The sequence below is a fragment of the Phascolarctos cinereus genome, unplaced genomic scaffold, assembly GCF_003287225.1.
Source record: "Phascolarctos cinereus isolate Bilbo 61053 unplaced genomic scaffold, phaCin_HiC Scaffold_3;HRSCAF=262, whole genome shotgun sequence".
NCBI lineage: Eukaryota > Metazoa > Chordata > Mammalia > Diprotodontia > Phascolarctidae > Phascolarctos > Phascolarctos cinereus.
The window spans coordinates 178,520,353-178,546,590 of record NW_027555736.1 but is presented as its reverse complement, the minus strand read 5'-3'; the positions used below and the strand labels follow the sequence as shown (position 1 = coordinate 178,546,590).

Genomic DNA, 26,238 nt, shown 5'->3' with positions numbered 1-26,238 from the left:
GCTATCCACATCCAGAAAGAGAACTATGAAGTCCAAATGCAGGTCGAAGCATACTATTTTTCCTCTCTTTTTTTCTTTCTCATCGTTTTTCTCTTTTGTTCTGATTCTTCTTTCACAACATGATTAATGTAGAGGTATGTTTAATATGATTTTACATGTATAGCCTATATCAAATTGCATGCCATCTTGGGGAGAGGGGAAGAGATGGGGAGGGGATTTAGAATTCAAAATCTTATAAAAGTGAATATTGAAAACTAAAAGTAATTAATTAAAAATATATCAGAACTATGATATGAGCCTATAACTAAAAATGACCTCCCCTCACTCTTAGATCTTTAACTAACTTCATATTCTCTAATGATGCCTTCCCTTCTGCCTTCAAACTGTCTCTTCACTTTGTTTAACAGTCATTCTCAGGACTTCCTTATCAAAAAAAAAACCCCAAAATACTCTTTCCCTTAATACTGCTACATTCTTTAGCCACCCTCTCATCCTTCTCCTTCCATCTTCCGTGGAACTCTTTAAAACAGAGTAAACATATCCTGCCTCCATTTCCCATCCCTCCATCCACTCATTCAACAAACATTTATCAAGACACTGCTAAAACATGGTACAAAGTGCTGAAGGAAATATCACATTTAGGTAACACTTAGTCACCGATTTGTTCAGTAGTAGGAGAGAATACAAATGCCAATAACGATTATGCATGATTTAATTCAACACACCTTTGGTAAAATAACTGCTATGTGCTAGGCGCCGCACCTGGTGCCAGGGACACAAAGGCCACAAGCGACATGACAGCCCCCTTTCTCTAAAAGACATCCTATCTCGGTGTCATTGATTTTGCTGTTTCCTATGCCCAGAAAACCCTCCCTCTCTCTCTTTACCTTTTGAATACCTGTTGTTTGTTCAATCATTTTTCAGTCATATATGACTCTTTGTGACCTGTTTGGGGTTTTCTTGGCAAAGATGCTGGAGTGGTTTGCCATTTCTTTCTCCAGATCATTTGACAGATAAGGAAACTGAGGCAAACAGGGATAAGTGACTTTGCCCAGGATCACACAGCTAGTAAGTATTTGAGGCCAAATTTGAACTCGTCTTCCTAATTGCAAATTCATACTCTATAAAAAGGAGTGTACACAGTCTATGAATTTGAAATGTAAAAAAAAAATTACATCTTTATTTTCACTAACCTCTACCTGAAATTTAGGATTTCCTTCAATTGTTTGAAAACATTCTGACAAGGGTTCTACAGATTTCACCACATGATCAAAGGAGTCTAACATGCATACACACACACACACACACACACACACACACACACAAAACAGTTAAGAACTCTTATTCTAGTCAATCATTGTGTAACAGGCCACAGGTATTGATCTGTTCATTCTGTGGCACATCACCAGTACCTAATCTCAGCTGGTTCAGTTTTAAATGCTCCTTCTAAACATATAAGCTCTTCTTAAATGCCGCTATACAGCCTAGATTGCTTAGCCTAGTGTAGAATATCCAAGAAGTCACACACACTGGTCAACCCTGGTATTGGACCTTTCTTAAATTTACATCAGAGCTTTCAACTGGTGGCCTTAGAAGGTTGCTTTAATCAGTTAATATTTTGTCCCACCATTAATATTTTTGCTCCTTCCTTTACTCAAATTCTCTTTGGGCTCTTGGCTTCAGGTGTGAGGATACCAAGTTTGATTTTCACCATTATAAACAGCATTTATTCATATTTTTAAAGTATTCAAATTTCAAACTGTGTTATCTAATCCATTAATTTCATACAAGACCTTTTTATGGTCATTATTCTGGTTCCTAACTACTTACATGTGGACCAATGTACTTTAAAGGTACTTTAAAATCACAAGAGGAGAAGAATATCAACATTGCTGTCCTAAACAGATCAAAATGCCTCACGGATAAAGGGAAATATTTCTTTTTGCCAGTCATTACAAATCAGCCCTTTCAGGGATTTTCGTATTTAGTTGATAATATGTTGCTTTTGGCAGAATTAATCAGGCAACTAAAAGAATTCAGCCACAGAAATAGTGTTACCTTTTCACTCTACCAATGTCCTAAATGACAAATAAACGAGGTGAAAGTAGAACATGGTTCTACCAGAGAACCCTCAAATAAGGTATCAACAAGGTCATCTTTTTTATCATACCTTGAAAACCTTGTTTGCCCAAGTCAGCCCATTTGACACTGTGCACTTTCTTTCATATCTACTCTTCTCCAATAATGGAAGAAGCAAATATTTTAAGAGCCTTTCTTCTTTATACACATTGATGTATTTTATTAACAGAAATAATACAACTAGAGATAATTATGATTTTTAAATATGAGTGTTTCCAGAAGGGCCAATATATGACTGATGGTCATGAAATGCAATATAGTAGAAAGAACCCTGGACTGAGACTTGGAATACCTGGATTTTGGTCCATTCTCCACTACTGTCTAACTGCATAGTTATAGACCATTCATTTAACCTCTATGAGACTCAAATTCTCATTTGTAGAAGAAAAATATAGGACTAACTACATGAGAAACAGAGTAGTAATAATGAGATGCAGGATGATAAAAGAAGATCACAGGATTTAGTTTCAGAGAATCTGAATTTGAATCCTAGCTCTAGAACATATATTACTTTTGTAAAAATTAGGTGAGTCACTTTTCTTCTCTGGGCCTCAGTTTCCTTACCTGTAAAATTAGGGGGTTGGAGAAATGATCCCTAAGGTCTCTTATAGTGCTAAATCCTTTGATAGCTAAGGTATTTTTCAACTTTGAAATTTCATAGCTTTGAGTCCCTTCTCCACTGAATAAACATGAAGTTTTTCTTAAATTCACAGGAGAAACTATCTGAAAGATAGTTTAGATGTGTGATTGATCCTCAGTTTTTGTTTTAAAAGAAAAAATTATCCCTTGCATTACTTACAGACTAGTCTATCACCTCTTCTCATTTCCCAGCAATCAACACTTATGCTCAAGTATGTACATCTCTGAAGCCTTAAAGCAGGGCTTCTTAACCTCAGTCCAAAGACCACCAGAATCTATGAAATTGGATAGGGGAAAAAATTACATCTGTATTTTCCCTAATCTCAAAATAAAATTTAGCATTTCTTTTAATTATTTAAAAAACATTATTCAGAAAAGGCATCTATAGGTTTCACCAGACTGCCAAAGGAATTCATCACACACAAAAAAGTTAAGAATGTTTGCCTTAAAGTGTTGCTTCACCCCACCTCTGCCCCCCCCCAATTTGGAATGAACAAATCCTATTGTATAATCCCTGCCTGTATGCCTGACTGCTATATAGGCTTCATAGATGACCACCAGAACTGTCCCAATTTAAGACCTACGTTCAAACTCATATGCCTTTGTTGTCTGTAAAATAGCCTATTCTAACCTTGCTCTTGTGTCTAGACACTTAGCCATAGACTCTACAGGTCTACTTGAATTCAGTTATGGACTTCATTTATGAAGTCCATAAATATAGTTGATAATTTCTATTGATTTTTCTCTACAGTCTTCAAGATTATGCAGATATTATATAGCAAACAGTGTGTCCCTTATACTACATTGTGAATAAAATCACATTGTAATGTTGGGAGCCAGTACAGCAAAATCCTGTGAAGTTTCTTTGTCAACATTAGAGAGCCAAGAGATGCATAATAGTTGCCATAGACATCCTCTTGTCTTTCTTCTGGAAGATAATGTTAATGGTAGTAATAGTTCTGAAATGTTCCATTTCTTCAGTTCTCTTGCTTTGTGGGCATCTATGTAGTACCTCCTTCCTTCTCTACTTAAACGCTCTGTATTTTCTATTCTGAATAGAAAACAATTTCTTAATTTCCAAATATAATGGTCTTTCCTCAGTCCTCATCCATCTTGACCTGTCTGCAGCCTTTGACACTATAGCTCACCCTCTTCTTCTTGATACTCTTTTATCCCTAGGTTTCCATGATACTACTCTAGCCTGGTTCTTCTCCTACCTCTCTGGCCACTCCTTCGCAGTCTTCTTTGCTGGATCTTCATCCAAGTCATGCTCTCTAATAGTACATGTCTTATAGGGCTCTATCCTGGACCATCTTCTCTTCTCTTCTCTTCTCTTTCCATATGCTACTTCACTTGGTGATCTTATCAATTCCCATGGATTTCATTATCATCTCTATGCTGATGATTCTCAAATCTACTTATCCATCCCTAACCTCTCTCCTGACTTCTACTCTTGCACCTCCAATTGCTTATTGAACATCTCAAATTGCATGTCCCATAGAGATCTTAAACTCAATAAGTCCAAAAGTAAATTCATTCTCTTTCCCTAAAAACTATTCCCTTTTCCAAATGTTCCTGTTACTGTCAAGAGTACCACCATCCTCCCCCTCACTCAGACTCTCAACTCCTCATTCTCTGTCACCACCTCCCATACACATTCTGTTGCCAAGTTCTGTCGATTTTGCCTTCACAGCACAATTTATATACACCCACTTCTCTCTTCTTACACTACCACCACGTTGGTAGAGTTATTCATCACCTCATGGCTGGACTATTGCTGTAGCCTTCTGGTTTGTCTCCCTGCCTCAAGTCTCTCCCCACTGCAGTGTATCCTATACTCACCTGTCAAATTGATCTTCCTAAAGTACAAGTCTGACTATGCCTTCCCCCATTCTATAAATGCCATTGGCTCCCTATCACTTCTGTTTAGCTTTGAAAGCCCTTCATAACCTTCTCCGCCCTTTCCAGTCTTCCCTTACTTGCCCCCACACACTCTTCAGTCCAGTGACATCGGCCTCCTTGTTGCTCCTCTCACAAGCCGCTCCATCTTTTAGCATTTTCACTGGTGATCCTCCATATCCAGGATTCTCTCCCTCCTCATTTCTGCCTCCTGTCTTCCTTGGCTTCTTTTAAGCCCAAGCTAAAATCTCACCCTTTTTAGGAGTCCTTGCTTGATACCCCATTAATGCTAATAGCCTTCACCTCCATTGATTGTCTTTGATCCAGCCTGTCTTTATCTTGTTTGTACAAAGTCGTTTTCCTGTTTTCTCCCTCATTACACTGTGAGCTCCTGGAAGGCAGGGTCTGGCTTTTGCCCACCTTTGTATCTCCAGTGCTTAGACGGTACCTTGTACATAGCGGGTGCTTAAATAAATGCTGGCTGACTGAATAGATTTTTACCATCTTTAGTGGCTCTGGCAACTCAAGAGTTGCTCTTTGAAGTATAAAAATCTTTACCACAAAGAAGAGTATTTGTAGGAATATTTATGTATATCTAGATGTGACTTTTATATTTGTCAATTCACCCTCTTTTCCATGATCTTTTATTTTATGACTGAAGTGAGCTGTCAGGCACAACTCTCTACTGGTCACCAAGATTCCATAGTCTTCTCACGTAACAAGATCTCCATAACATCTAGGGACTTGGATTGTCAGTGGTGTCACTCTGTGCCCCTCAGCACTGCAAATGTTGCCTCCCTAACTGACATCTTTGAAAATTCATCAACATGTCAGTATGCTAGGTACAATAAGGAAAACATATAAAATATAGCCCCTGCTTTCTTAAAGTTTACATGTTAAGGAAGCATGATGCATATTGATCATTTTTTGAGAGTTGGAGCCACATTTTATATTTTTTTTTGCATCACCCAAGCACTTAGCCCAGTGCCTTGCACATAGTATACATTTAATAAGTGTATTTATTGATTTGTAATACTCTACAAATTGCATCTATAGATCACCTTTTACTCTTAAGTTTCTGATTTCCTTTTCTCCTTTGTTACCCTTTAATAAATTGAACATGAGTATCATAAGGAAGTAGCTAGTGATTTGCGTCCCCTGTCTTTATAGTTGTAAAAAATGAAGGTTTGCAGAAAAAAAAAATTGACCTTCTACACAAATGCAGCCAGTAAGGCCCATCATCATCTCCCGTAGCAATTTCAGGGTTGTTGTATTTCATTTAGCCAATAGCCAGTTCTATTAATTCATAAACTATACCTTGAAAAAAATAGGTAAAAGTGATAATAAGCAGATAGCTATAACTGCTATGTCCACATCTGCTGTGATTTCATTAATGGTACAGGAGTCACTAAGTGAATGGCGCAATGATTTTTCATCTCACATTTAGAGTTCTGCTACAGCCACCAAGACTGGCCATCATAGGCAATCGAGCAAGTGAATTTATGTGAGCTGAGGTATCACCCTATTGAAAGTCATTTAGGGTTACCTTCAGTATCAGGAAACTTTTAATCTCTAGGAAAGAATGTGGCTTCTTAAATTTTGATATACCTGTCATTATAAAGGTAGCTTCTCCAACATTCAGCCACCTTAATTTAGTTGATCCCAACCTCAGCCTGACAGTCTCTAATCATTTCTTTTCCATCTGTGGGTTAATAGGACGTCTTTAATCGGTTCTCTTTTCCCCCAGAAGTAAACCAGTAGATTAAGTGATGTGTTGGGATTAGAGATAGAGACCAGACCTGTGATTTCTTCAATATGGGGAACTCCTAAGTGAGGAAGCTCCCTGTACTAATGCAGGTTGACCCCTCTCAGCAACTTAATGCTTTGGACAGTTGACTGAGGCTCTGAGATATTAAGTGACTTGCCTGGAGTCATACAGCCATTATGTGTTAGAATCAAGACTTGAACCCGGGTTTTCCTGACTCCAAGGCCAGCTCTGTGTGACCCTGGGCAAGTCATTTAACCTCAGCTTCCTTATCTGTCCCCCAGATTATTCTGCCATTCTCTGATGTGTATTGCAAGGTATTGAAGGGAATTCACTTGAGCCATTACTGGTTTTATCTAAATTCAAGTACCTTTGTTTGGCAGGAATAAAGTTCACATTTTTTAAGAAGTGAAAATGGTTCTTCTGTATGTAATTATTTCCTTATCAATTATATTTTTATACTCTACTGATTATCCGGCTCTCATTGCTTTACTTTACATTTAGCTCTGCAGGAACTGTTTTAAACATTATTATTGCAAAGAAAAATCAAAAATCAAAGTGAATTTTTAGTATTGTACTTGAAGCAAGGGAAGGTGCATTTACTGAAACAGCAGCCAAGCATTGTGCTATAGAACTAACTCACAGCTTGATAGAAAGTCCCTGCTGGGGAGGAAATGTAGGGGAACTGGCAGAGTTTTGCTACATCTGCTCCCTGCTGCTAATAAGCTTTAACCTGTTTCATTCTTATTATGCTTACTGTTTAGATTTTTTGCTTCCAAAATTAATTCCTCAGCTAGGAGAACACATGAAAGAGAGTGTGATTTGTGAAGTAGGGCTGCTTAAAAATTAAAAACTGTCAGCAAAGGAGATTAAATGCTATAATGAATAAAATGGTTACTTAATATCAGATCCATGACTGAGGCTCAGGTGGAAAACCTGGAGAGTCTCTGTCTCTGTCTCTCTCTCTCTCTCTCTCTCTCTCTCTCTCTCTCTCTCTCTCTCTTTCTCTCTCTCTCTCTCTCTCTCTCTCTCTCTCTCTCTCTCTCTCTCTCTCTCTCTCTCTCTCTCCCTCCCTCACCCCTCCCCTTTCGCAAATGCGTACAACCACAGCAGGAGCTACTATCGTCAGCATTGTAATAAATGCTATTTATTAATAAAATAATAAGTAATAAAATCTATTCCTATATTATTTTACTAAAGGAGGAGAAATAATAGATACTTTTTTCTTTTTAAATTCTTGACCAATTACTGCCATAGTTCCATGGTTGAAGGAATGCATTAATTTAGCTATAACATATTTAAATACAAATTAAGGGACTGATGCTAGCCACTGTTTACCTTGAAAGTTAAGTTTCTTTTCCAATAGTATATGCGTAAGAGTCTTAAAGAAAGGCTAATGTTTCAGAAAATTTTGCTTAATTCCTATACTATTTTTTAAAAAAATCTTTAGGGCCCCTTACCTTAATTACTCATTTTATAAGGATATTGTCAGGAAAGTATAATATTGTATCTATGAAGTATTTTGTACGTAACATTATGGCTTGCATTATATTTAATTATCTTAAAGATTGTCATCCACTATTTACCAAGAATTTCCTCAAGCATTATAAATTGGTATAAATAATTGGTGATTCTTCAAGGTTTTTTTAAGCCCACAATGCATTTGTTATGTCTCCTAGATGTAATGGTAAAGTGCCTTTGAAGACTTCATTAGCATTAAATAAAAGTAAAACTAGAACCACTTGAAAATGACAAGAATTTTTAATATTAGTAAAATATGTAATAATCCCTTTAATTTCTTTCCTTCACAGTAACCATGAGCAACAGGTCAGTTTATTTTATCCATTTTCCCTTTGGGGGATCTAAGGCAGTAAGGAAGGGGTGCCTGACCCAGTGCTACACCAAGATCCAATAGCACTCAGACTGGGGAAAATTATACTAGTTATTAATGTTGGTTAGATTAGTTGACTTACATGGTGCTAATGGAGCTAACAAAGTCCATAGATTCATTTCCATCACAGAACTATTATTAGTTACAGATTGTATTCCTAAGGCTTACCAACCATCTTGCATATGCATACCCTGATCATAACAGAAACCAGACAAAAGATTATGGATAAATCCCTGGGAAAGAATTTTTTTTTTAAATAGCAACAACACCACCACAAACACTAGGTCCTCTACTTATGGAAGTAAAAAGTATCATCCTCATACATGCTGGACAGCATTATCATCATCATTTGCTCACTAGCAAGAAATCATCCCTCACTCATTAGCAAGAAATCGTCATTTACTTATTAACAAGAAAGTATTTGTTCATTGCCAACAGCATGTGTGCTATTATTCTAGGCCCTTGAAGTACAAAGACAAAAACCAAAATAGTCCCTGCTCTCAAGGAGCTTCCATTTAGCACATAAGCTAATTAATTAAGGTGATACATGATATATGCAAATTAAATACAAAGTAATCTCTGGGGTGGGGAGAAGCCACTAGCCACTAGAAGGGGTAAGGTGGATCAGGATGGACCCCTTTGTAGGAGGTGACATGGTAAGAGGATCTCAAGGCAGATGGGGTTCTAAGGTGGAAGTGAGGTGAGAGTACATTTGGACTGAGGGGACAGCCTTGGCAAAGGCACAGAGACAGAGGGTGGAAGATCTTTTATGGGGACAAGCAAGTCGACTAATTTGGCTGGAAAACAGAATGTGTAGAATAATATGTGATAAGCTAGGAAAGGTAGGCTGGATCCCTCTCATGAAGGGCTTTCTCTGCCAAAAAGAGGAGTTTGTATTTTATCCTACAGGCAAGAGGGACATGCTGTTTTTCAAATGGAAGGCAAATTTATTTGATTGCTAACAAAAATGCCTGTGAAAAGTTCTACTTCATTATGCTGACAAACTTTTTGCAGAGAAAATCAGGCTATTCAAGGATAATGTACATAGTTACCTGTTAATGCCAATTTTACATCATCAGGAGCAGCTGTGTGATGAGGAAAGATGGAAATAGCCCAAGAATGGGTCTCTCTTTACTCATTTCCTACTACTGCAACACACAGCCATGTAAACAAGAGTGAAGAAAGAAGAGTCACATTAAAATAGCTGCTCCCTCATTAATAACCTGAATAGATTTGCTCATGTACTTATATTATCCTTTTTTTTCGCAAGATAAAAGCTCTTAGGGGATGATTTTTTTTTCTGGGTCACTGCCAGTGCCTAGTATACTGTACCCCCCTCAAGAAATACATGCTGTCCATTACGTCCCACTGCCACTGTAAGAGTGCTTTCATTTTGAGCATATATCTTAAGTGTCATTTCAGAACCACCTTTTCTATATTTGTTGATTTTTATCAACTTCTTTAGGTACATCTCAAGATTGGAAGTGCATAGTGCCACTACAGGTTGTGACTTTGAAATTTGAATAGAAATTTAACACCCTTTTCTCCTAAGCCCAGCTCTTGCTAGGCACATTCAGTCCTTCAGTTTATGAAATTAAAATGAAGGTGAAAATTAAGCCCACTGAGAAAAGTTGAGTAACAGTGATTTCCTAGGTTGGTATAGTCATAGCATAAATTGTCAAATGACACTCTAATATTTTAGTCTTATGAACATAGCTTCGAGACAAGTAACTCTCATTACCATAACCAAATCACTTGAATAGAAACATATACATTGTAATATTCTTATTCAGTACTCAAAGGGCATATTTGCCCCTTATATTTTTAACAAGATATCCTGAAAAAAAAAATCAGGATGATCCAAGACAAGTAGTTAAGATGGATAGGATGTACACTTATGACAGATCATTGTTGTTCAGACATTTTTCGTCGTATCTGACTCTTTGCGACCCACTTTGTGTTTTCTTGGCAAAGGTACTGGAGTAGTTTGCCATTTCCTCCTCCAGCTCATTTTACAAATGAGGAAACTTAGACAAACAGGACTAAGTGACTTTCCCAGGGTCACATAGCTAGGAAGTGTCCAGGGTTGGATTTGAACTCAGGTCTACCTGACATCAGGCCTGGAGTTCTATCCACTGCACCATCTGTGTCAGAGTCTTTTATAATTCATGTATCAATATCTATTAAACTCAATGAAGAAGTAGAGGAATTCTATGAAGAACCCAGTTAAGCACTGAATTGTCAGCATATACTTTGATACTCAGTGACTTCAGTACAAAGATACAAATAGATAAGGATAGTGGAAAATATTTGAAACATATAGATTAGGAATGAGATATGAAAAAGGCCAAAAATATACAAATTGTACAAAAGCCTCATACCTATACAACATGGATGCTTTCTTCAAAAAAGAATTTAAAATATTTCTACATGACAAGTACCAAATAATATCACAAAAATTATATTGATTATATTTTTAACAGATAGGAAATGACTCATTATTAATGTTAGAGTCATTCCTGAATCAATAGCAACTTATTAGAGCAAAGATCAAAATTAGTGGAAAACTGGAAGAAAAAATAAAAATGGGTGAAATAGGTGATTTATAATTAAACTCCAACCTATTTAAGCAAGTTATTAATAACAAATAGAATAGGGATAGAAGAAAGGATATATATTGTCCTTACCATACCATGGTAACTCAGTTGTCCTCACCTTCATTCTGAGCTCTGGACCTGCACCAATTGCATTTTCAGCATTTTCAATTTAATATCCCATAGGTAACCCAAACCTAACATGTTCAAAACATCACATTACTTTCCCCTAAATTCAGCCCTCTTCCAGACTTTTATCTATCAAGGGAACCACAATGCTTCTAGTCACCCAGGTCCACAGCCTACTATAGTGTTCTCCCCAGCTCCTCAGTGTGATTCACTCCACATATCTCATCAGTGACAAAGTCTTCTCATTTCGAATACCACAGCATCTCTCCCATCCATACCCTGTCTTCTCACACAGCCACCCCCCAGTTCAGACCCTGATCACTCCCACTCCCCATCTAGTCTATTGCCATACCCTCCTCATTGGTCCACCAGGTTCAAGTCTCTTCCCTCTTTAATCCATCCTCCATTCAGCTGCCAAAGGATTTTCCTAAAACACAGATATGAACATGGTGCTTCCATATAAATTAATTCCACTGGCTCACTGTCACATCTTGGATTAAGTATAAACTTCTCCATTTGGCATTTAAGGATGTTCACAACCTGGCTCCAACTTGCTACCTCTGTAGTCTTATTATACATTACTACCCTTTACACACGCAACAAACTAACAAAACTACCCTTCTTGTGGTTCCTGACAGGATATTTTTATCTCCTGATATCATTCCTTTGCACAAGCTTCCCCCAGTGCCCAGGGCAGTATGGAGAGGTTGGGGGGAAGGGGAGCAGGGCAGCTTATGCAAAAGAGTGCCTAAAATGTGTTCCTTACTCATTTCTACCTCTTAGAATTCCTAGTTTACATCAAAGCTCAGCTCAAGCACTGTCTTTCACAAGACGCCTTTCCTGATCCCTATGGTTACTAATGCCTTCTCCCCACAAAATTACCCAGTATTTATTTGGCATACATATGTACATGTTGTCTGCACAAATGGAATGTAAACTTCTTGAGGGCATTTTTATTTTTGTATTGTCTTTGTATTCCCTGCACCTTAGTCCTTTGCACATGGTAACTGGTAAATGTGTATTCGTTGACTAATATTGATTGACTGATAACAAGAAGAATAAAAGTCTAAAAAGCACCATGAACATCAGACACTTGAATCACCTGCCAAGTGAAGAGCTATGACAACTAAGGGAAACACAAGTTTAGAATCTAATTCATTTATGAAATCTCAAAAAGAAGGACAATGAAAGATTATGTACAATATTGCCTCATAAAATAAAGTAGTAGAGTAAAGCAAAGAAAGTGTATTGAGAAACCTAACTAAACAAAGACATCCCTAGGACATTGAAGAATGAAGAAAGATAAAAAAGATATGCAAAGATTTTTATAACACCATCTTTGACCATCGCAAACAGTGAAACTACCATTTAGACTCAAAAATCACAGTTCTGAATGTATTTACACTGTAGAAGAAAAGGGAAACAAGGTTGGAGAAAGCAACTTGATTTGAACAAGTGAACCTAGAGGAGAGCTAAAATGGAAGCAACCCATTTGTGAGGCCATTGAGGGATTGATTCACAGGGTATCTGAAAGACAGTAAGAGATCAAGGGCAACAAAAAACCTCGGACCTCATTGATATAAAAAAGTACAATTGAGACAGCATCAATAACTACTAACCTATAGGCCTAATTTTCCCATCTATATTTTTTTTACTTATATGTTGAGGGCATTATGATTGTGGTATTAGGGAATAGATAGGCTTTTTGCAAGAAATATTCCACATTAAAGTACATCTTTACCATCACACAACCTACTTAAATATGTAGGCAATACAATATTCCATTTCGTTTATTCACTATAAAAAGCACCAGATTTCTGCTTTTGTTAGTTTTCTCAGAGCAAAATCCTGATCTTTCAGCAAGTGATCTCTAGTGTGTACATCAAGATTTCACAAGTTTCTTTGAAATATATAGTAGACATAGCTATTCAATGACCTTTTAAAATTAATACTAGGCAAGGCATAAAACAGGGGTAAATATGCTTGCCAAACTCCAATGGAGACCTACCACAGAATCCAAGTTAAAGAGGGATTCCCTATAAATAGTGAGGTTCTTCAGAAATTCCTCCTTGTGGATGACTGCTGGTTGCATCAAGTTTCAAAACAATGCAAAGACTCCTAGATGAGATCCCTAAACATCCAAAAAAGTTTGTCCTAATCATCCACCCAGCAAAACAGAAGTGGATGAATGACACCTGTTGGTTAGATTATTTTGCACATATACATATATATGTGATATATATGTGTATATATATATAATATACATATATATATATATTATGTATATATGAAGAGAGAGAGAAGAGAAGAGAAAAGCTATAGGATTCACTCATCTCTGTGTATATCTTGTCCATATACTGCATCATGAGTTGGACCCAGAATTAAATGTGGAGACATGAGTGGTCTAGGCTGCCTTTGGGAGCATGCAAAGCTCATTTAATGACCCTACATTTCTCCCTGAAACAAAGTCCCATCTTTTAGATACAGTATTCTGCTGTGTTGTATAGCTGTGAGTCATAGAACTCCACAGTCTCCAAAGAGTTAAAAATGACCGTCTCTCAGAAAGAAATTGATAGGCATATGGAAAGTATAACCTCAGGAAGAGAAGGGAACATCATTTGTTAAGCATCTAGTATGTGTCAGGCATTGTACTAAATACTTCTTATATACTACATCATTTGGTCCTCACAGCAGTCCTGTGAGCTAAGTGCTATAAATTATTATCCCCCTTTTGTAGTTGAGGAAACTGAGGCAGATAATTTAAGTGACATGCCCAGAGGCACACAGCCAGTAAGTGTCTGAGGCTGATTTTGAATTCAAGCCTTCTTGACTCCGGGCCTAGCACCAACCAGCTGCTTCCAGAATTGAAATAAAGGATGTCATCAAAAAAAATGTATAATCAAAATAAAAGATGGACAGATCACATGGCAAGAGTGAAGAAATAGGCTCAGATTCTTATAATCTAGCTTACTCATGTTCAGACTCCTTAAGAGTCTGCCCAATATGATGGATGTTCTAATAAACCTTGTCTTTGGCTGAAATAAGTCTTGGGTCAAATTCTTTTGGTCAGGACCCACGATATTGGGGTCCTAGGACCCCTGAACCCCTAAACCACATTATTTTGGTGGGCCATATGGGAAAACTGCCTAACTCCAAGTTCTTCTCCAACCAAGACTGGAAGTCTTCAATTCCTAAAAGAACACGGTGTTGCTGATCCAAGGAAAATCCCAGCCCCCACCTCTGGTTGGATGTGTAACTTTGGCCACCCCTTGGTGTTTCTTAAACCTGCAGCCCCTGGATCCTCATCTTATCGTGTGCTTCATTGTGTGCCCTGGACCAAGGCTCAGAAATCAAGATCAACCCTGTCTAGAGCAGACACAGAGGAAAGGCTCTCGTCTCCCTGTCTCCCCACTTCTTCCCTCTCCCCTAGGGCTCCATCTTGGACTTTGTTATCCAAGTGCCCCCCATCCCTTCATAATCTGTTTTTCAATTTAAATAAATGCCGACTTATGAAAAAAAAAGAGTGAAGAATAACTGATGGGCAGTTCATGTGCTAGACTTGTGTTAAGTCAAATCACTACTTTTACCTAATTTTGTTAAGCACTATGTGCCAGGCTCTGTGCTAAATGCTGGGGATACAAAGAAAGGCCAGAACAGCCCCTAACCTCAAGGAGCTCACAATCAAATGGTGGAAACTACATGCAAATGACTATATGCAAACAGAAAATATATACAGGCTTACTTGGAGGTAATCTCAAAGAAAAGGTGTTGTCATTAAGGAGGACTAGGAAAGGCTTCTTGTAGAAGGTAGGATTTTACGGCCTCAGACACATAACACTTACTAGCTGTGTGATCCTGGGCAAGTCACATAACCCCATTGCCTAGCCCCCCCCAAAAAAAGGTAGGATTTTAGCTGGAACTTGGAGGAAGCAAGGAGGCAGAGATGAGGAGGGCCATCATTCCAGGATTCAATATCAAGAGAGAGGGAGGTACCTAGCCCATTGGAAGGATTATGACTACCCACCACTGGAAGGAACATCCACATTGATTAGATAATAGATCTGTTGGAGTACTTATATATTCTCTCAGTGATACAATATGAATAAAAGTTGTGAAATAGTACAATTTCTGAAGAATCAAATTTAAAGGCAATGGAGAGACACATGTTGGATATGTGTAGGCTATAACAAACTACCAAGGAAGAATTGCTCAAGAAAGACAGAGTAAAGGTTGTCATCAGAGAGCTGTATGAGCAAAAAAGGTGGGCCAGCCATTCGGTAAGAACACAGGATAGATAGATCACCTTGGTGCTCCAGAGTATCCAAGGAATATCAAATGAATTAGAGGAGGATCCTCAGCGTATTGGATTGGTCTCATCTTTCCAATAGAGGGTTTCCAGGAAGACATGGATTAGAGTTGGACAAGATGGTCACCTTGGATATGTTCTAATATGTATTTAGGGGAGCAGTACCCATATGTGTGATATCAGAAACCTCTACACAAAGAGAATCACAGAATTTTAAAATAGGAAAGGACTTCATCTAGGACTAGAAAATCTATCTAGTCTAAACTGTCCCCAAAAAAGGAATCCCCAGTACAACATAATTGATAACATCTAGTGAAGTCTAATTAACCATTAATCTCCTGGCAAAGCAAGATTGAGCCCTAAATACACTTTGACTACTCCTATTATATTATAAAATGATTATATTTATCATAAATATCATATAGCATCTGCCTGCCAATAACTAACTGGTGCAGTGAAAGAATTGTGCCGTATTACCCATTATGTTATTCAGGAATTTCAATCCTGGTTTACTGCTTATACCCCTCTTATATCCCTAGATGTCTTAGTTAAGTATATTTTAATTAATTCAATTAATATAAGCCTTACAATTCCATAAATGTGCTAATTTCCTTATGTCAACAGACCAACCTGACCATTATCCTGGATATTGCTTCATCTGACCCATCTCCTAGGAATCTTCTCCTGCTAAAACTTCTTGCCACCCCACCATCCATCCACTTCAACTGAACTTTCTCCAGAACTTCCCTTTTCCATATATGTTTCAATGCTGTTAAAATCACCTTTCACTGGCTGAAGGTCAGGACTGAAGATCCGTGGCTGCATTCCCCATTCTTAAACCAACCCCAAGGATATTCCAGCAATTGGGCAGCATATTGGTGGAGAAGTCAAATTTAGATAGATCCATTTGTAGGCCCCCATGTTATTGGGGAGATGTGAGAAAGGTCATTGAGGGAATGAGTGATGTTAGAAGAACGTGAAAATGTTGGGCATTATACTGGAAACAGCTGTAGATTTTTCTCCCATTCTTTTGTGTTTTAAATGAATAAAAATCCCTCAACTATAGGAATGACAGCACTTTTCTTGAGAGTAAATTGAAGACTTTGTTGTCTTAAAAGTTTCTGAAAAGCACAATAATAGGCACTGGGAGATATAGCTAATCTTTAACAGCTCCATCACCGTGCACAGTATCTCAAATTTTAGAAGAACCTAGTGTTCTCTGAGAATAGTGGGCTATGTGACATTCTACATGTAGTCATTCCCTCTAAGCGCTTATCATTTGTTGTCTGAAAACGCACTTTATCTTAACTTTAAGGTCCTTGTTTTTCTTCCCATAGACAAAATAGCAGCTAAAGGCATGCAGAAATATAAAGTATTTGATTTAACAACCTTGGCCAAGGAGAACAATGGAGGAAAGTTTATCTCAGTGTTTGATTTGACCTGAGAGAGAGTCTCTACACTTATTTTCTAAACAGGACCTCAGCACCTGGGGCCAGCAAAGTGGCCTTTAAGCCTGAATGAGCAAGGTGGTTTTTTTATTATTTCCCCTAGTGCAAAGCTCCAGTATTTCATCTTTTCAAACTCTTTTACAGCACTCAGTGTAGAATTATATTGACAAGGGTAGAATTTATCTCCTGAAGGAGAATACTATGCTTCTGTTAAGTGCTAATATAACATTTATGTGTTGGTACCTTAATAACAGCCCCAGCTTACCTAATGAAAGTACTGAAAGCAAACAGTACTCTGTGAGATTTTATTATGACTGAAGTGACTGCAATTTGAGGCCAATTATCCCTATTTTTTGTTCCCATATCAAAAACAGAGATGCTAAAGCAATTGCTACATGTTTGGTATGGAATTAGGTTCCACTATAGTTAATCTACAAGTAAGTGCATTTTTCGTGTAAACAGCTCGCGAGGGTCAGGCAGAAGAGCTGTTTCTGTGAAAAATGCTTGTCAATAACTTTGTGAGTGAATTTTGAAATAAAGTGCCTGTAACCTGTCATTATTCCTTCCTCTCAAAGTCGAGAGTAAGTGGATGAAAATTGAGCATGTGAATTGAAAGCAGGGTGAATGTTATGGCCTTATCGACTTGAGGTAAAATGACTGTTTTAACTTGTTATTATTTTTCCATTCAAAGGTCAGGCAATGTGCAGTATTCCCAGTATAGACTGCAGTGTAAGCAAATTGGTATACAAAAAAGCTATTACCCATACTCACAAAGCAGAGGAAAATATAAGTCACAAATATCGAGTAGACTTGTAATCTCTGAGAAAAAAGAAAACACCCAACAGAGTTCTGAAAAAGAATAGTTATAGGAAGGGAAGCATAAGCCATCAGAAAAGGAGAAAATATAAACCTGTTTAAATTAAGGTACATGTGTGCAGACTAGGATAGGTAAAGCTAGCTCTTTTCGTGACCATTTTACCAAAAACATACAAAGTCTATTTACACTCTGGAGGAATAAATTATGGGAACATACTTTCTCTGTGAGGAACACATGTATTCAACATGCATAATAGAGCATGTCACTCTGAGAAATCAGATATGTTGCTTGAGGTAAAATGCTTCAAATTTCATTTCATATTTAAAATTTTTCACATTTGGAGAAGAGATTAAGTGAAAGTTATTACCTGCTATATATAAATGCATATGATGAGATGATTTTTTTTCTCACAATTGGAATATCACTACAGTTGTCTTTTTCACCAGGAAAAAAAAAATCGGCAAAGCTCCCAAGTACCAAAAACCTTTTCTGGGTCTTCTAGATTTGGCTTCTACTTTTAAGAAGGGCTTAATAAAGTTGGACATTTTTGAGGTTTATCAAGAAAACTTTCTCACTTACAACTAACTTTAGATCTGTGGAACTTAGGATATTTCTTCCTATTATTTAGACACAGTGCCTTCTGTTTTCAGAAGAATGCATCCAGTGCTTTCAATACAAATACCATCAATGTGTATCTGACCAAAAAAAGTGGGAACCAACTGACTAAATTAGTAAAGAGATTGTGGTGCCATAATTGGAGTTAAGTTAGTAAAGGATTTTTTTTATCTTCCTGTGAGTTTTCTCAGTAAATTACAAGACATGTAAAGGCGTTGATTCTTTTAACTTAAACAAGTTCTTCGTGGCTTTAGAATAACAACTATATTTTACATTTCTTTTATACAAACATAAAATAATAAGAACATATCTACTGAAGGTTCTATGTTTACTGTTAGCTTAGTCAGTCAGATCCCCATCTGGTCCATTTTGTTATTCCTCCAAGCCACAGATGATAGCCTCCAAGTAGACATACCACCAGATATGTGAATGGACTAACACAAATCCATCATTACTGGGAGAGAAGAGAGAGGAATAGACAATTAAAGTACAGACTTTATTGGCAGTAGTTCCATAGCACTATCTTTGTATACCCAGGACTGTGCATTTTGCAGGATAAATACCAATGTTGCCAAATGAGATAATGTTTGTGAAAGCACTTTATAAACTCTAAAGTATCATACATGCAAATATAATTATTTGGTCATGTTGTGGAAGTGACCCAGGGTTTTCAAAAATAGTGCTACGCCCCCTTGAGGGTAAGCTGCATGAAGTCCTACTGGATTTGAAAGAGTTTAGCTATGGTCCTAGTGACTACGGTGTCTCTATCATGCTAGAACAAACCTAGCTAAATAGAAAATCGATTAAGGCCACCAAGTGCTGATTGTTAAGCCAAAAAGGGAGAGGTAGGGTTGGCAATAGCAACTCATCAAACAGTTAAAAGTACAAAATGGTCTTCAGTTCTATAGGATGCCCTTCCATAGTGGTGCTGACCAAAATATGAAGAAGGAACAGAAGGTACCACTAAGTTTTGTTTTGTTTTTTGTTCTGACCATTGACTAATATTACTTTGACTATGAATACTCTCAATATATGGTCTCTGTCCAACAACCAAGGAGTTAATATACTACTAGAGGAACTGAACCATATCCATAATGACAGTCTCACTATAAATGACACCAGACGGTATCGTCATGATGTTTAATGCAAAGCAAAAATCTTTCTGAAAGACAAAAATAGAGAAGATGAGCAAATAGTTATTTCTGGCAAGTGGACAAATTTGTAATTACCTGGAATGGCAGCTGCTCAGTGAGAGACATGATCCAACAAACCAAATCACTATTAATACATTGCAATCTTAAGTCGTATTGGTATACACATGAATGTATTAAGCCATTTTGGTATATATAAGTATCTGTTTATATGTTTACATATGATTTGTTGTTAATATGCATAATGTTTACACATGAAATCTTGTCTCCTCTGAAATATAGATATTAGCAAAGTAGTTAGGTAATCTTTTAGAAAACAAAGAAAAAATTGAATAAAAATCACGGATTAAAAACATCCCAGCCATTCAAAATACAAACACCTACCTGCACTTAAAGCATGAAGAAGTAGTGACACGTTCATATGTAGCTCTTGGGAGTAGTAGATGGACTTTAGTGACTGTTGTTAATTATGGACATCCAGGCTACAGAGTGTACTGATGTAATGAATGAGCTAATATTTATCTAATCAGCAAAGTAGAAACACTAAATATGGGCCCTTGGCTTCAACGTAGTCTCAGATTCCTTTGCTTCTATTAAGAGAATTTTGGAAGACTTGGCACATCCATGCTAAAACTGAGATTCCATCTACTTTGATTCATTTTTAGGAAGAAGACCATGAGACCTGTGGCATCACCAGTGAGACTAGTGGGATCCTGGTAATTGTGGTAGTTCCCCGTCTTCCTAGAGATTCTGCAATTGAGTGGCATGTCATCGCAGTGGTGGATGAGCCACTTCAAAGAAAGCATTTTGTATTGGAGAAGAAGTCTGAGGGTTGTCTAATTGAGTGTGAAGCTGTCGAGTCCATTTCTACTTCCTGTGCCTCCATCTCCATTTCCCTGAGATGGATGTCATCCTCTGGTTCTTTACCTGATTTAAACCAGGCTCTTCAAGATTTGGTGGCTGTGTTCTTGCAGGCAATGGGGAGACTATCTGGAGACAAAAGGGTGATGCCACTATGCTTTAGGACTTTCTATAAGAAAGACAGCATCGACATCACAGCTCTGCGTACAGGTATGGTAACTAGGAAAAGAGAGTGAATGATGCTGTGTGTGCATGAATGCTTAACTTTAACACATAGTCTATACAGCATCATCACAAAAAATGAACATGTCACAGAGTAGAAGACTGACATTTATTTGGCAAAAGTATTGGTCTGCAGAGAAGTTTTATATTTCCTATAAGGCCATCTGTGGAAGGCCACTTGATCAAAAGTTCTGAGCCAAAAGTTATGTTTTATTGTTGACAGGCTATACAGGCAGAAGAGACAGTACATTTAGCCAGTAAATGGCATGAACTGACATATCTTTTATTTTAATTCAATTCAACTCATTTTTTAGCATCTACTACATGTATACTGTTCTAGGTGCTGGAAATTTAAAAATTAAAAAATGGCAGTTGCCTGTCCCCAAAGAGGATAGTTCACATTTTCACAAATGAAAATGGTAACAAAAAAAAAAAATTATCATAGAGCCAGTTCCATGTGAGAAGCACAGGTTGACCAACTGGATTCATAATTTTCCATTCCAATGTCATCTAGTGTTCCTATGGAGATATAACTTTCTTCACACCAAACTCCCAAACATAGTTTTTCATTATGTATGTAACTCTTGTCACAATAGGTATGTTCCTAAAAAACTATGTAAATCAAATTATATTTTAACTGCTGTAGGGGAAACTTGCTCCTTGAATCCTTTGATAATGCAGAGAATCCTAAAGTAAAGAGTAGAAGCACATCTTAATGTATTTGTTGTGTACCAATTTGAATATATTGAGTTTGAATATTTTATTTGAATATATTGAGTTTGTTTGAAACAGGTTTTATTCTTTATTTTTGAATTAGGAGGGCAAAATCCAATGACTGGTGCATTGTGAATTGGAAATCTGGGTAGAATAATGACGTGCCCTGTAATTTAAACTTTTCAAAACACTTTGACATACATTATCTCATTTGAAGCTCGCAACAACCCTAGGAAATAGATTAGGACTGGTAGTATTAGCCCCAGCGGAAGAGCCATTACAGCTTAGATAGTTTTCACAAGGTTACGTGGAAAGATCAGAAAGAGTTGATCTAGAGCCCACGCTTTCTGATTACTAGTCCAGTACCTTTCTACTTTGTCACCACTACTGCAAATGGATAATACACAGATGGTGATTCTTTGTGTATGGCATTGGAAGCTTCGAAATAGATTCACAAAGGAAAGACCAGAAACTATACAATGATGTCAATATTTAATTTGCATGAGTTTGTTTTGTGTTTTTTTTTTGAAGGGGGTGGTTTAGAGATTTTTGCATATGGCATAGTTGAGCATTTTGTTAGTTTATTAGAACCACCCTGATATAGTGGGCTAGGGTGCTAGACTTTAAATCAGTTAAGATCGAGGTTCAAATACAATCTTTGACATTCATTAGCTTTGTACTGGTTCAGGCAACTCCCTAGGAGTTATCTTTAAGGAGTCTTATCTGTATAGACCAGTTGCCATCTGCTGTAAGTGAACAGAAGTTCCCTCCTATACTGTCTGAGGAAATCATAGACCTTTTGCAAATTTGCATAATCTTGTTAACTAAAATCCAAAATAGACTTAAGTACTACCCTGTGACAGTTTTGGATGGGAGGAGATATATTAAATATAAGTGCCTGTATAAGATCAGATTTTACTTTCTTGATCTCTAAAATAATTGTAATTTTATTTCTTTTACCTGAATACGTGTTGAGGAAGGAGGGGAGGAATAGAGAAGGAAAAAGAGGTCAGACCTGTGATTTTGACAAAGATAATGCCAGTGAGAAAACTCTCCATGAATTTTGTTGTTGTTCATTCTCTTCAGTTGTGTTCAGTTTGTTGCCTCCATTTGGGGTTTTCTTGGCAAAAATACTGGAGTGGTTTGCCATTTCCTTCTCTAGCTCATTTTACAGAGGAGTAACTGAGGCGAACAGGTTTAAGTGACTTGCCCAGGGTCATACAACTGTGAGGTCATAGTAAGCATCTGAGGCTGTATTTGAACTCATATCTTCCTGATTCTAGGCCCAGCACTCTATCTGTTGAGCCATCTAGCTGCTTTCCTCTCAACCAGTGCAAATCAGTAGGGCACCAAGGGCACTAAGATGTTAAGTGACTTGCTCAGGGTCACACAATCACTATGTGTCAGAGACTGTACTTGAACTCAGTTCTTTCTGAGTGGAATCAGGCTATCTACTGTGCTATACTGTGTACACATGCACACACACACACACACGCACACACACATGCAAGGATGTGGACAAGGCATTGTCACATGTTCATGGATATTTGTGAAACAACAACTGATCTATATTAATTATCTGACATAAACATTATCTCTCTAAGATTCTAGTGTCTTGTTTTCTCCCACTTAACCTGAAGCAGTATTCGAAGGAAATTCAACTTGACATTGTTTAATAGATTTGAAACACAAGAACAGAAAGCAATGAAAATGTGGCATAGAAACAAGCTTTTCTAATTCAGGAAGGAAGGAATGAACATATAGCCTGACAGAATGTTGTTGTTTTACTCTGACTTGTTTTAGGGAGAAAAAGCAACCTGATAAAATATATTTGTTTGCAATTCGCCTGCTTGATCGATGATGTTCCACAGATCTTATAATATTCTTTGAATAAATTATGCTTGTCTTGTTCAAAAGGAAATTTGCAGTGCTTAAATACTACAGTTATGTGGAGGATGGGAGGAACCATGCTGAACTTATGTTGTACTAATGGCATTGGGTGCAGAGTGAGTCATCATGGTTTTTATTTATTCATTCATTCTTAGATCCTTTTAAAACTCTCAGAGGCCCTAATGACCATCATCATTATCATCAGTGAGACATACTTTCTGGTGAAAAGGCAATAGGCATTAAGTTTAAAGGCAGTACTAAGTTATTAGTGAAGAAGACTTGAAAAAGAGCAGTATTCATATTTCTGGCTGAAACATACAGAAAGGTGATATGGCTGATGTCGGGCAAGCTTTTTCAAAAAAGTTTGTGACTTAAGATATTTGCTTCTCCAGAGTGACCACATATGAGATATTAAAAGTATGAACCAGTTTCCATGCTCTGGTTCAGTATCAGGAAGTGAAGTTATCAGGAATAATATGGAAAACAGCGTGTTTAAATGTTCCATTAATATATGACTCCTGTACCGATTGTGAGACATAGAACCTTATGCTTAACTGTGTCAGCTACCTAAGGAGTCCTTCCCAACTAAAGGGGTAAGCTAGCAATTAGCTGACATTTGAAAAGCCAAGAAAGCCAGTGGAATAGTGATTCTGCCTTCCCCCTCTGTTTTATTCTGTTCTCTGACTTTTGTCATTCTAAAGCCAGAGCTCATCTCATCTTTCTATCACCTTCACTGTCCCACAGTTACATCACTACTTGGCCAGTGGAGAGAAGCTGTTGGAAGGAATTAGTAGGAGGGGAGTAAAGCAGATAAAATCTTTCCATACCCTCACCCCATATCATGGAGAACCTAGGAATGAGAGTACCAGAAAAAGATTGCTTTGGGTTTCATTCTTCATCATGATATTTTTAAATGGACAGATCTCGAATTGACCCAAAGTTTCCAGTCATCATGTGTATACACATACATATGTATGTATGTATGTATATGTATGTACATATATAATGTTATTGATTAGTGTTTGTAGCTAAATAGGGTGGCCTCTTGATCTGATGTGTAGACTAACTTAGAGTTTGTGGAAATACAACTTCCTCTGACACAAATTCCTAGTTTGATTCCAATGTCATGTTTTCCACTGGCTCCTTAGTGATGTTCTCAAAGGATAGAAAATATTTCTTCTCTTGCCTGCAGTCTTTTTATTTTATTGCCTTTTTAAAAATGAAGCTGTTTCCTTTGCCTCTTGCCTTTTTTTGTCATCTGCATTCAAAAGGTGACAGGAATTGTAATTTATAGGGATGAGCTATATATACATCCACACTAGATATCCTTCTTTGAGCATATGGACCATTTCCTCTTTGAGATACAGCAGGATTATAAGTGAACTTCTTCTTTGAGAAAAATCCTCTGTTATTTGCCTTTTTTTGATAAAGTTTTATCTAAGTATCTAAGTATCATTCATTTTCCTTAGGAAAACTTAATGAAGTATAAGAATACATCCTATTCTCTTCCTCAGTGTCTTCTCAGCATAAGGTACTATGGTGCTTCAAGTCTTTGTTTTACAACAATTAAGATTTAATAATAATGCAGCACATTAAGGTTTACAAAGCACTATACATTCACCAACTCATAGGATGCTTACAACAACTCTGTGAAAGGGATTAGCTTTCAAATCTGGGTTGGAGTAGATAGCCCCTAAGACCCATTCCAGCTCTGTGATTTTCTGAGTATGGGTGACTGCCGTTGACTAGTAACAGAAGCAGAAAAGTCAGGAAGAGAAACCAGTTCAAAGGTAAATATTAGTTCCATTTTGGATAAATTATCCAAATTTAGAAAAACTTAAGGCACCAAGCAACAGTACATCCAAGTAGAGAAATCTAGCAAGCATCTGGAAATAGAGGAGAGTGATAAATTCTAGAACTATAGATTTAGGAGTCATTGGCATGAAGGGGATCATTGAAGCTCTGGCACAGTGTAAAGAGTCAGAGGATTCAGGTCCAAATCCTATCTTGTCACGTGGGCAGTTTACTTAGGCCTCAACTTCCTCACCTGCAAAATGAGGGGATTGGACTGAATGGCCTCTCAAGTGCCTTCCAGTTCTAAATCCATCCTAAGTGGGTACAGTCACCCAAGTGCAAAATGCAGAGAAAGAAGAAGAGTGGGACATGTGTTCCACGAAACAGTATATATGGGCAGATGCTGTTTCACACTGCAGGTATGTCAGCAGGTAGGTACTGTAGGGCAGAAATTCATTACTTGGGTCTCAGTACATAATGCTTATGTGATTTGGGATTGTGAAAGCCAAATAGACCTCATTGTTATTGGTATCACTGAATCCTCTATCCCAGCAGCCTGACAGATTTTCATATGATAGCAAAAAAAAAAAAACACCTCTTCCCTCACAGAATCATGACAGGTCCCCATGGATAATTCAAATGGTTTGTTCCTGCCAGAGTGAACCATATACGAGGATGAAATATTTGCCACATCTCCCAGAAACTTATTGTAAACATGTTGTACAGGATGAAGGTGTTAGACTCAGGATGTATTTGAGGGCATTTTGTATAGGAGAGGTGCTAATAGTCTTAAATATAAATCTTTAAGAAGGAAAGTAGAAATATACCATTTCAGTGTACCCACACCCTTATCCACAATAGCGATGTGCCCTGCTTTAAAGAAAATGTTTTATGATCAACTTACCAAGTGATAAATTAGAGAGTGATTATTCCATTACCGAAAGATTCACTGCAGATTTTCCTGAAATGGCAAGCTTGCTTAGTAGATTTAAAGTAGGGCTGATTTTGACCAAAATCCAATTTACCTTCAAGTTTTAAGACCTATCTTCCTCCTGGGAGCATTAGTAAGATCACAATCTAAGGTGCCAGCTATACATTTGTAATAAAAAAAAAATTATTTTTGGTGATTGCAGATTTTGTCATCATTAGTGGTGAAAACATAAGCACACCTGATAAACCATGGGCATAGCCAAGAGACATCAGTAATACGCAGAGAACAATGTTGTATAGCTGCTGGTCTAAAATTTTACCTCCTATCCAAACTGTATTTTATTGCAATGGAAAATGGGCTATGAAAATATGAACCTTTATTTTCTACTACTCTGCTATGAATGGGACAGGCCACCATGAAAGTTAACCTGCTG

General features: G+C 37.4%; 1 protein-coding gene across 4 annotated transcripts in view; it reads left to right on the top strand.

Annotated features, from left to right (window-relative positions):
• DPH6 (diphthamine biosynthesis 6) overlaps positions 1–26,238 on the top strand; it is a 470,106-nt gene that overhangs the window by 390,070 nt on the left and 53,798 nt on the right. For all 4 annotated transcript variants that reach the window (XM_020993930.2, XM_020993810.2, XM_020993745.2 and 1 more), the window contains one exon: positions 20,059–20,464. In XM_020993930.2, coding sequence (XP_020849589.1) covers positions 20,059–20,464 — 406 coding nt within the window. The remainder of the gene's footprint in view (positions 1–20,058; positions 20,465–26,238) is intronic.